Source organism: Diabrotica virgifera, chromosome 7 (assembly GCF_917563875.1).
Source record: "Diabrotica virgifera virgifera chromosome 7, PGI_DIABVI_V3a".
Taxonomy (NCBI): domain Eukaryota; kingdom Metazoa; phylum Arthropoda; class Insecta; order Coleoptera; family Chrysomelidae; genus Diabrotica; species Diabrotica virgifera.
Window position 1 is genome coordinate 205,618,000 of NC_065449.1, and position 11,827 is coordinate 205,629,826.

An 11,827-nucleotide genomic window follows, 5' to 3' on the forward strand; every position below is an offset into this window, starting at 1 on the left:
ACCTACGTAATAACGTTTTTGTAGTAAAAATACTATAGTTGAGTTACAGTAAAATTATTTTAGCACAGAAGGAACGCAGCGCTGCCGGCTGTATTTGCTTTTCTGTGGACATTAATCAAATGCATTAAAATTAATAAATTATTTTTTTGAAAACGGTTGACTTAACAAAAAAAATTTATTAGACTTTTTTGCTCTAAATGGTGCACTTAGCCCATACCTTGAAGGAACGCACTATTTTCCGGGACACCCTGTATAGTCCATAGTATTTTGGTATTAGTCAATAGTATTATTTGCTTAAAGTACGCGTACTTGCTGTCCTGTCGTCGAGCCATAAGTTCGCGTACTTACTCGTGTATGTGTATCACACGCTTAACGCAGACGCAGCTATTGTCCTTTTCATGTTCATTTTTCAGTGCGTAAAAAATGATAGGAAAAAGGGTAAGTCCGTGATAATACACATTTATGACATTTATTCTAACATGACATTTTAGTTAAATCTGATAGTTATCACATTTTATTTTCAATTTAGAATAAAAACAAATGTTTCTTGCATTTATAAAATGGTATTTTCTTTGATTTGTATTGTCTTATAAATTATACAGATTATATTTGTAATATTGTGTATGATCTTATTAAAAAAAATTATTTTTTATTATGGCGCCATCTATCGACAACTAGAAGAAATGTTATAAAACATGTCACCGACGTGCCTTTTTTTCTGTCACATACAATTTAATGCGTTAGAAATTAGAAAGAAATCGAAAAACCCACTGAAAGATGATCGTGAGAAATACTGTACACAACGACAAGAAGAACACAACATAAGAAAACTATGGTCATGGTCCATGGTTAAATTTTTAAATACCTTTATTATTAAAATAATGACATTTTATAAAAAATTATGTTTGGATTATTTAACACCGGGACAGCGCGTACGCAGTCCCGACTACCAAAAATTACGCGCCCGAGTTATCCGCATTAGGGATAATCGCAGGGGTCAACCCAACCGATGTGCAATGGGAGGGCCTCACCCTGGGGGAACCGCCTTGTTGATCACGGTAACCCCTACGCCAGGTAAGTATGCTTTTCGTTTGTCGACCTTGAGTCTGTGTGTCAAATTTCAATAATACCTTGAGCTGCACGTTACTAGCACCATCCAGCGGCAAACAGCGTAAACTTAATTACAGTGTTCCTGTTCTTACGCTCTTAAACATAAATTGACTAAAATTCGAATTTAGATGTTTTATATTTTATTTATATATTTACAAGGTAAAAAATACTTTATACCGTTAATAGGTAAAGAAGGTTAAAAAAATACAATATTTCTTTTTTGGAATGTTACCAATTATACAAGATATTGTATTGCTGGCAGCATACTTTCGGCTTTTTGGGTAGGATATTTTGACGTTGACATTTGACTTTGACATGTACAGTTGACGTCTAGTCTGAAGTAGTGGGATTGCGGTGTGGTTTAAACTTAACAGTAGTTTTCATAAACAAATGTAGATTTTTAAGTAATTGTAGAATATTTTGTCTGGATAAGCGATTAAAAATGGAGTGTGTAATAGCCAATGTTGATCATATTAAATTCGACATAGAAGTAGCTCTTGAAGAACAATATGGAGCACTTCCATTACCATTTCAAGGAATGGACAGTAAGTTTATGTTTACTATTTCTTCTTTAAGTGCCGTCTCCCAATCGGAGGTTGGATATCATCATCACTATCTTTACCCTATCTACCTCTGCTCTGAAGAGTTCTATAGAACTGCATTTAAACCAGTCCCTTAAATTCTTCAACCCTGACACTCTCCTTCTTCCTATACTCCTTCCTACTCTTATTACTCCAGGGAAATAAGGCAAAAATATACCATGTTCGGGACACTTGAGCAGCCAGGTTGCAAATGGGTTTTTTGGGTACTATATACCTAATACATTATACATACAAAAATGCCCCTCACAGTTCGGACGAGAAATTTAGTTATTAACAAATAAGTGTCAAAAATGGCAGTTTTTTCGTTTAAATCGCTACGGGTAAAAATAGGGTAATTAAATATCTTATTTATACTGTTATTCTTTTAGTAGATGAGCCAAGGTTTAAAATGGCAGTTTTTGATGTTCAGTTCGATCATTTGTTGCTTCAGAAATTGCAAAATAAGACTAAAATTTCGAAAATAAAAAAATTGCTATAACTTTTGTGAAAATGACCTTAAGACTTTCATATTGCACGAAAAGTTGAGACAAACAGTCCATATAATGCACAAAAAGTTTTAAGACGATTCGTCAATTAGTTTAAATTTTATTTAATTTGTTTATCCCAATGAGCTTTTTTTCACAATATTATTGTTCAGAAAATAGTAATGTATTAGCAATTCTGTGAAAACCACATAAAAGAAGAAAAGTCATGATTTCAAAATATTTTAAGAAAATTATTAAAAAGTCATTTTTATCACTCAGAAAACATTTTACTAAAGTAGGGTCATTTTTAGTTCATAAACAATTTGAATAACTTTGTTAATATTCACTGTAGATTAAAACTACTTTGGGATTTAAAAAGATGGTATTTTTATACGAATTTTCAAAAAAACACTTTTTGCCTAGGTTAATTACAGTCAAAGTTGGCCACTTTTTTTATTTAATTGACAGCTACTTTGTTTATAACAATTAAGCAACCCAACTAGCGCCATTTTGAAGCTGAATGTATATAGTTTATGTGTAAAAGTTTGACTAAACTTTAAACTTCAACGGAGTTGTTAATAAAGCTTTAAAAATAACGTTCTAACGAAATCGATTTGTGGTTGGTGGAAATGAATTATTAAAATCCGTGCACTCAAAAAATGAAACTGATTTTTGAAACATAAGCTGCGATTAATATCTCCAGAGCTTGTTGATGGATTTTGATCATAATTTTTTTAAATTGTATGTACTCGTAGTCTTGTAGAGTACGTTATGTACGTAAATCCCAACCTAACATTTGAAAATATGAAAAAAACATATGAAAAATAGATTACGACCGATTCTAAGACCTACCGAATATACATATATAATTTCATCAAAATCGGTCAAGCGGTCTCGGAGGAGTATGACAACTAACACTGTGACAGGAGAATTTTATAGATGTAAATATATAGATGGGTATTAACAAATAGGGGTTGGTGATGGAAAAGTGTAAATTAAGGGTTGTATGTATTTTTTAATCCTAAATCATATAAAATTAAGATAGACAATTTTGTCCAAAAAAATAAAAAAAATGTCAGGGGGCAACCCCCCTTATAACTTATGGGTATGAAAAATATATTAAAACGTATTCTCAGTCCCATAGGATACACTTGTAAAATTTCATAAAAGTCGGCCAAGCCGTTTCGGAGTAGTATGGTAACTAACACTGTTACAGGAGAATTTTATGTACATATATTGAAGTAACTGAACATGTACATATATTGAAGTGAAGAGAGGTTAAGTACAAGTAAACATTACAAAAATGAGCTCTACAGAAAAATTTTGTTTTTTCTGCAAAAAAAAGGTAGTTCATGCTGTAATGTGCAGTATTTGTAAGGGAAATTATTTTCACGAGAGTTGTGCAGAAAAATCTGGAGCAATGAAAGGAAATACAATCAAATGTGGTCAATGTGCAAAAAGTGAGGTTAAGTCGGATGAAGTCGATTTTTCTTCAAACAAATCAAAGGAAATCTCAGAGTTTCAAAAGTTATTTCAGAAAATGGAAGAATCTATGGAATTCCTGAGCAGCAAATTTGATACTCTTACAGTGGAAAATCAAAATGCATTACGGGAATTGCGAGATATGAAAAGAGAAAATATCCAATTAAAAACCAAAGTTAGCCAGCTGGAAAAAAGAATCTGTGAACTAGAAATCAAAGAATTTTCCTGTAACCTAGAGATTCACGGAACTCAAATCAAAAATGAAGATCCCAAAGAAGTTCTAATGGAAATTGCTAATGATCTTTTATCATGTAATTTTAATAGTCAAGATGTGTCAGACTGCTTCAAACAAGAAACCAAAAATGGAGCAATAATTGTTGCAAAGATGAGATCACGTGATATAAAAACTAAGTTTATCAAAGCACGAAAAAATCGTAAAATGGAATCTAATATGCTGAGTTGCAACAAAAACAAAGAGAATACTTCAAAGATCTATATAAACGAGCAGCTCACCTTTACAAACAGAAACTTGTTTAACATTGCATACAAATTAAAAAAGGAAAGGAAATACAAATACTGTTGGACAAAAAATGGTAGGGTATATGTAAAAAAATCTGATGATTCTGAGCCAATTTACATTCACAATGAGGATATTATCAAAACTCTTTAATATTATTTGTGTGAACATTATAGTAAAATGGAAAATACGTTAGTAAAATGGATAATGATTGTAAATTGCAAATAAAATTTAAACTGGATAAAGTACAGTGTGATAATAGTACTGAGTTTAACATACTCTACCTGAATGCTCAGTCTTTGAGAAATAAGATATTGAACTTTGAAACGTTAGTTGTTAAGTTAAATATGCCAGATTTAATTGTAGTGGCCGAACATTGGCTGAGAGTGGGTGAAGAAACATATTTTAATGTGAATGGTTATAGTTCAGTTTTTGTTTGTAGGGATAAAGAAGGTGGTGGTGTAGGGTTATTTGTTAAAAGCTGTTACGAGTACTCAGAAGTCTACAGATATAATAAAAAGTGTTCAATGTTATTTTTACAGATCGATAGAAGTATTATAGTGGGTGGAGTATATCGACCTCAAGATTTCTACTGCAATGAACTTTTTGATGCACTGGATACAGCACTAAACATATTTGTGAATAAAAAAATTCCAGTTTGGATACTAGGTGACTTTAACATAGACCTTATTCAAGAGAGTATCCCACAAAAATTAGTTTGTCAAACAATTGTGTCCAACGGTTTTAGTATATTAAATAAAACTAACCCTACCAGAATCACCAATCATTCGGCTACATGTATTGATTATGTGATGACAAACACTTTAAACTTTGATGCAACGTTATATATAGTAGATGAAGGTTTCGGTGATCATCAACTGCAGCTATTAAAGGTAAAAAACACATCATTTATAACCACTGACAAGTATTATACAGTAACAACTTTAAACAAACTGAAATTCAAAAATGAAATATACAGCTTGCAAAATCAGATTTGGAATGAACCTGATTCTTTATGTGATGAAATATTACGTGTTTATTTAAATAATCTTAATACAAAAACAATTAAAAATCGATTTCGACAAAAAAGTGCACCATGGTTTAATGTCACATTACATAACCTTGTTTTAAAAAGAGATTTTCATTATAGAAGGCATAGACAATTCCCTAATAGTAAGTTCTTACAAGATGTTTATAAGTCCGTGCAAAATGAACTACTGAAAGCAGTAGGCAAAGCAAAAAAAGACTATTTCACGAATAAATTATCCGATGCACAAGGCAATAGTAAAAAATTATGGGCAAATATCAATCACCTTATTCATAATGCCGAAAATACAAAAAAAACAATAACAATACATGAACTACACTATCAGAACTCGATATATAATAAATCTGAGGAGCTATCAAACCAATTAAACAAATATTTTTCACAAGTAGGAAAATCTCTGTCAAAAAACATAACACCTTCAACAAGCACTCCAATAAATGTATCACCAAAAGAATATATATTTGAATGGCAACAAGTCTTAGAAATTAATGTTCAAGAGGTTGTAAGAAAACTAAAAAAAGGCAAATCTCCTGGCTGGGATGGCTTTGGTGTTGATATTATCAGGGAGTTTGAAGAGGAGCTTCTACCGATTATAACTAAATTAGTTAACCTTTCTCTTGTCACTGGAACAATCCCGAGCTCTATGAAAATGGCAATAGTGATACCACTTTATAAGGGAGGAGACTCAAAACAGCCAGGAAGTTATCGGCCAATATCTCTCTTAACAGCTATGTCAAAGATATTAGAATCATGTGTAAATCTTCAAATCGTAAACTTCTTGAATACAACTGGTGCCTGGTTTAATCGACAATATGGTTTCAGACATAATTCCAGCACAGTGTCAGCAGCTACCGATTTGATTACAGATATATATAGTAACTTAGACAAAGGATTAAGCTGTGTATTTGTATCACTAGATTTACAAAAAGCTTTTGATACAGTTAACCATGAGTTACTTATCTCAGTGCTTGAACAATATGGTATAACTGGTATGTCCTTAGTATGGCTCAGGGATTATTTGACTGGCAGAATACAAAAAGTGCTCTGTAATAATGTACTTAGTACAGCAGAAGACATCACATGTGGAGTTCCTCAAGGGTCTATATTGGGACCAACATTGTTCCTTATTTATATAAACTCCATCTCCAATCTGCCTTTAAAATCAACGCTATTTTTATATGCTGATGATACGGGACTCTTGTATGCTGACAAAGATCCCAAAAAGCTAGAATATGTTGTAGAAAAAGATCTGACAGATATAGATGACTGGCTCAGATACCACAAGCTCTCACTCAATATGAATAAATGTAGTTACACAATAATTTCAAATATTGAAGAACACAGAGAGCTACAGTTAAATTTTGGAAAATTCAAATTCGTTAAAAAAAATGTTACCAAATACCTTGGCTTACACATAGATAATCGACTAACATGGGAACAGCATATATTGAACACGTGTCAAAAAATAGCTCCAGCAGTGGGTATGCTTGGAAGAATTGCTAAATTTATAAGTATCCCACAGCGTAAAATGATCTATCACTCTTTAATAAATTCACATTTGTCATATCTAACTATTGTTTGGGGTAATACAAATCAAAAACAGCTACATCCTCTCATGGTGTTACAGAACAAGGCTGTGAAATATATATTTCAACTGTCAAGACTTCATCCAACTGACGACCTGTACTATCAGAGAGGAATTCTAAACATTGAGTCGCTATACATTTTACAAGTTTGTATATTCATTCATCAAATTAAGCTTTCTCAAACACTTACAAATATTACTCTAAGACGTATAGAAGATGTGCATGACCATAATACCAGACAGGGAGGTAGTTTTCAAACCGTAAGAATGCGAACTACTGGTGCACAAAGAAGTATATACTCAAGTGGTCTGATCTTGTATAATAAGTTACCCACAAAGATCAAAGACTGCAGGCTAGAAAGATTTAAAACTGAATTAAAAGAGTTACTTCTTACTAACTACTACAACAGATAGTTTTAATTGAATATAATTCTATAACAATTTAATAATAAATAATAATTTAATCATTTACTTTAATACAATTTCTTTAATGAATCTATATAGGAAAACTTAACCTTCAGTGTAAAGTAGTCTAAAAAGTTTTATGTTATGTAATCTGTTACCATTATATTTATGTTTATTATGTTACCACAAAACCAGCATAGCTACGGCTCTTGGTTTTTTAATGTATTTTTTTTTTGTATATTGTTATTACGTATTTTAATAAATGGAATAAAAAAAAAAAAAAAAAACTGTGAATTAAATAATAAAAGTGGCCAACTTTGACCGTAATTAACATAGGCGAAAAGTTTTTTTTTTGAAAATTTGTGTAAAAATACCAGCTTTTGAAATTCCAAGGTAAATTTACTCTACAGTCAATATTAACAAAGCTATTCAAATTGTTTTCAAGCCAAAAATGACTCTACTTTAGTAAAATCTTTTCGTAGTGACAAAAATTACTTTTTCGTGATTTTCTTCAATAATTTGAAAACAAGACTATTGTTCTTTCATGTGATGGTTTTCACAGAATTTCTATATAATTATTATTTTCTGAACAATAACATTACAAAAAAATTTAAACTAATTGACGAATCGTCTTATAATTTTTTGTGCAGTATATGGACTCTTTGACTCAACTTTTTGTGAAATATAAAAGTTGTAAGGTCACTTTCGCGAAAGTTATAGCAAATTTTTTATTTTCGAAATTTTAGTTTTATTTTGCAATTTTCGAAGCAACAAATGATCGGACCAAAATTAAAAAACTGCCGTTTTAAACATTGGCTCATCTACTAAAAGAAGAATACTATAAATAAGATATTTAATTATCCTATTTTTACCTGTAGCGATTTAAACGAAAAAACTGCCATTTTTTACCCTAATTTGTTAATAACTAAAATTCTCCGAACTGTGACGGGCATTTTTGTATGCATAATGTATTAGGTATATAGTACCCAAAAAACCCATTTGCAACCTGGCTGCTCAAGTGTCCCGACAAAAACCTTATTTCCCTGGAGTATATCTTTTCCTGTATTATCAGTCTTAACAGTTCATATCACTGCAGTTCATACCACTGTAACACCACATTTCAAAGGTCTGTAGTTTATTTATGTGCTCTTGCTTCAATGTCCAGCTTTCAAGTCCATATTCTTCTTCTTCTTCAAATGCAAATCCACTAATGGATGTTGGCGATCACATTTTCCATTAACTCTTTGTTTCTTGCAATGTGGATCAGTGATTGTATATCGGTAATCCCTGTCCATTGCCTTATGTTTCGGAGCCAGGACATTTTCTTGCGTCCTATTCCTCTCTTGCCTTCAATTTTACCCTGGATTATAAGTTGAAGGAACTGGTATTTTTCGTTTCGCATGATGTGACCCAAATACGCCGTTTTTCTTTTCTTGATGTTTTCGAAAAGCTGACGTTCTTGGTTGATTCTTTTAAGGACATCCACATTTGTGACTTTCGCCGTCCATTGTATCTTTAGGATACGGCGATAAAGCCACATTTCGAAGGCTTCTAATCTGTTTATATCCCTCGTTTTGAGTGTCCAGCCCTCTATGCCATATAGCAGCACCGACCACACGTAGCATTTAGTAAACCTTAGTCTCAGTGTAAGGTCGAACTCTGAGCAGCTCAGTACCTTCCTGAATTTTACGAAAGCTTGTCGAGCTTGCTCAATGCGACATTTTACTTCCCTGTCCGATGCCCAGTCTTCAAAAAGCCACGTTCCTAGGTATTTGAATTTGCTCACTCTCTCAATGGACTTAGTATTCCGTGTTATGGTGGAGTTTTCAAATGCATCCAAGTTTCTGGAGATGATCATGAATTTGGTCTTTTTGGTATTAATCTCTAATCCCATTCGCTTACTGTATTCTCCGATTATAGTGACAAGTTGTTGAAGATCTGCTATGTTGTCGCAAATTAAGACAGCATCATCAGCATATCGTATGTTGTTGATTAATACTCCATTCACTTTGATTCCCATCTCTGCATCTTCCAAATACTCTTGAAATATGGCTTCCGAATAAATGTTAAATAAAAGAGGGGAAAGCACACATCCCTGCCGAACACCCCTTCTTATATGTATGGATTTGGATATAGAATTGTCTATTTTTAATTGTGCTGCCTGATACCAGTACAAGTTTTCAATGCATCTTATGTCTTTTTGGTCTATATCAAGCTTCTTGAGATCTGCATTAACTTGTGATGTTGGACACGATCAAACGCTTTCTCGTAGTCTAGAAAGCACAGGAATACGTCCTTCCTCTGATCGTCCATATTGCAGTATAGAAAACATATAGTATCCCAGAGCTCTTACTCTCAGTTCTAATGTAAGGTCTCTGTTGCAGAGAATTGTTTTCATTTTTACAAACGCATTTCTTACTATTGCTATCCTAGCCCTTATTTCTGTTATTTAACCCTCGTAAGGCGGTACTTTGATTATTATGTAAACAACGGTGTGGGGTGCAGTTGCACCCCATCTGTATATCCATTTTTTTTATATCGAAACGTCGGGGAAATTAATTTGAAAGATAATTAGGACGTATTTATTGTAGTACGAAACATAATTTTACAAAAAAAGTACTCATTTCTTCTTAAAAAAAATTATTATCATCACAAGACAAACACAGGAAATTTTTCACAGAATGAGCAACAAAAAGTTTTTACACACAATACAGTTATGCCGGGACTTTCAGTCTTTTTTCTCTGACATAAGTAACACCGACCTTGTCCCATAGCTCTGTTAGCTCCAGGAGGAACATCAGAAATGTCCAATTCAGGATACAAAATTTTCATCATTTGCACCCAAAAGTCATTTTTTTCAAAAAAGCATGTAAATACAAAGAGTTTTAAATGCTGTAATGGGTGGAATACATTTAGAATTGAATTTAATACAAATAAAAAAATGGACAATAATCAAAAAAAATATTAAAAAAGATAGGTGAGAAAAACGAGGTCTGGGGTGCACCTGCACCCCGCACCGCCTTACGAGGGTTAATCATTATTCTGAAATCCAGGTTCCTAGGTATTTGTATTTATCAACCATTTCTATCGGTACATTTCTCAAATGTATGCTTGTTTGTATATTTGATTTCTTTGTTATTATCATGTATTTTTTTCTATTTCTATTTATTTATTTATACTATTTCTTTTTATTTTAGAATCAACGGCAGCTGTTTGTTTATTTTTTAGCACAATCAATGGTTGTAAAAAGGGTCCACAATGCCCTTTCAGACATGTTAGAGGAGATAGAACCATTGTATGTAAACATTGGCTTAGAGGATTATGCAAAAAAGGTGATCAGTGTGAGTTCCTCCACGAATACGATATGACTAAAATGCCTGAATGTTATTTTTATTCACGTTTCAATGCTTGTCACAATAAAGAATGTCCATTCCTTCATATCGACCCAGAAAGTAAAATCAAAGATTGTCCATGGTATGATAGAGGTTTTTGTAGACATGGTCCCCATTGCAGACACCGACATGTTAGAAGGGTATTATGTACAAACTATTTAGCTGGTTTTTGCCCCGATGGACCTAAATGTAAATATATGCATCCACGATTTGAACTTCCGGCACCTCCAGACCAACAAAAGGAACAGAAAAAGACTATATGTCATTTTTGTGGTGAACATGGTCACAAAGCTATCCATTGCAATAAAATGGTAGATCCAACAAAGGTTCTTTTTCTACAGGACGAGAAGAGTCAAGAAAATAATGCAGAGCCAACTAGTCAAAATTTGTACTTGCAAAAAATGTTGCCCAAAAGACTGGAAGATGTTACATGTTATAAGTGTGGTACTAAAGGACATTATGCCAACAGATGTCCTAAAGGTCATTTAGCGTTTCTATCCCAATCTAAGAAGGAGACAGAAAATAATGATCTCTAGCGTATTATTTAATTTATGTAAGATACTGATAAAAATATGTAGGTTAATAATAATTAAATTGAATTTTATATATTTGGGTTTATCTGTAATATATAATTATTTATATAGGTACCTTTTTATAATGAAAAAATTATTGGTGTTTTATCCAAAAATACTTCTGGAGACTGCTACAAAATCTCACCTAACTAAATTCTTCATTGTGACGTCCTTCATCATTGTGGTATACAATATTGCTATTGTTTGGAAACTGAATCAAAATTTATAATGAACTCCAAGCGACTGGTGATTTTTGTAAGTTGTAGTTCTTTTTAAACAATTCTATCAGTTATAATGAACATTTGCTATGCGTTTTAATTAAAAAATTAAATTAAAAAAAGAATGTGTGTGTACTTTGTACGCACGTAAGAAGATATTCTTCTATTATATAATAGGTAATTTAAACGAAGTAAATATACTTAAAAGGTTATTTGTACTTATTTTATTTAAAAATCAAACTAACTTTCTTATCTACCACTTTCAAAAAAGAAGAATATCTTCAAAAAATTATATAATAATATACTTACAATCATAAAATCTATAAAAAAAATAAAAGAATAATAACTTGCTTGGGGCTTGAACCCACTTCACGTCTACCCGCCGTACGAAAGTTGACGCCATTTCAAACTGCACCAAACTCTCGTATACGT

General features: G+C 32.3%; 1 protein-coding gene and 1 non-coding gene across 2 annotated transcripts; one reads left to right on the plus strand and one right to left on the minus strand.

Moving 5' to 3' along the window:
- Positions 1 to 919: 919 nt before the first annotated feature.
- On the minus strand, positions 920 to 1,082 carry LOC114339055 (U1 spliceosomal RNA). Its single transcript, XR_003653849.2, has one exon. It is a non-coding gene; the product is annotated as a U1 spliceosomal RNA (small nuclear RNA).
- A 336-nt stretch (positions 1,083 to 1,418) lies between these two features.
- Positions 1,419 to 11,213, plus strand: LOC114339052 (cleavage and polyadenylation specificity factor subunit 4). Its single transcript, XM_028289678.2, has 2 exons — positions 1,419 to 1,655; positions 10,411 to 11,213. The coding sequence occupies exons 1-2, from the start codon at positions 1,553 to 1,555 to the stop codon at positions 11,139 to 11,141; spliced, it is 834 nt and encodes a 277-aa protein (XP_028145479.1). The 5' UTR covers positions 1,419 to 1,552; the 3' UTR covers positions 11,142 to 11,213.
- Positions 11,214 to 11,827: the final 614 nt, after the last annotated feature.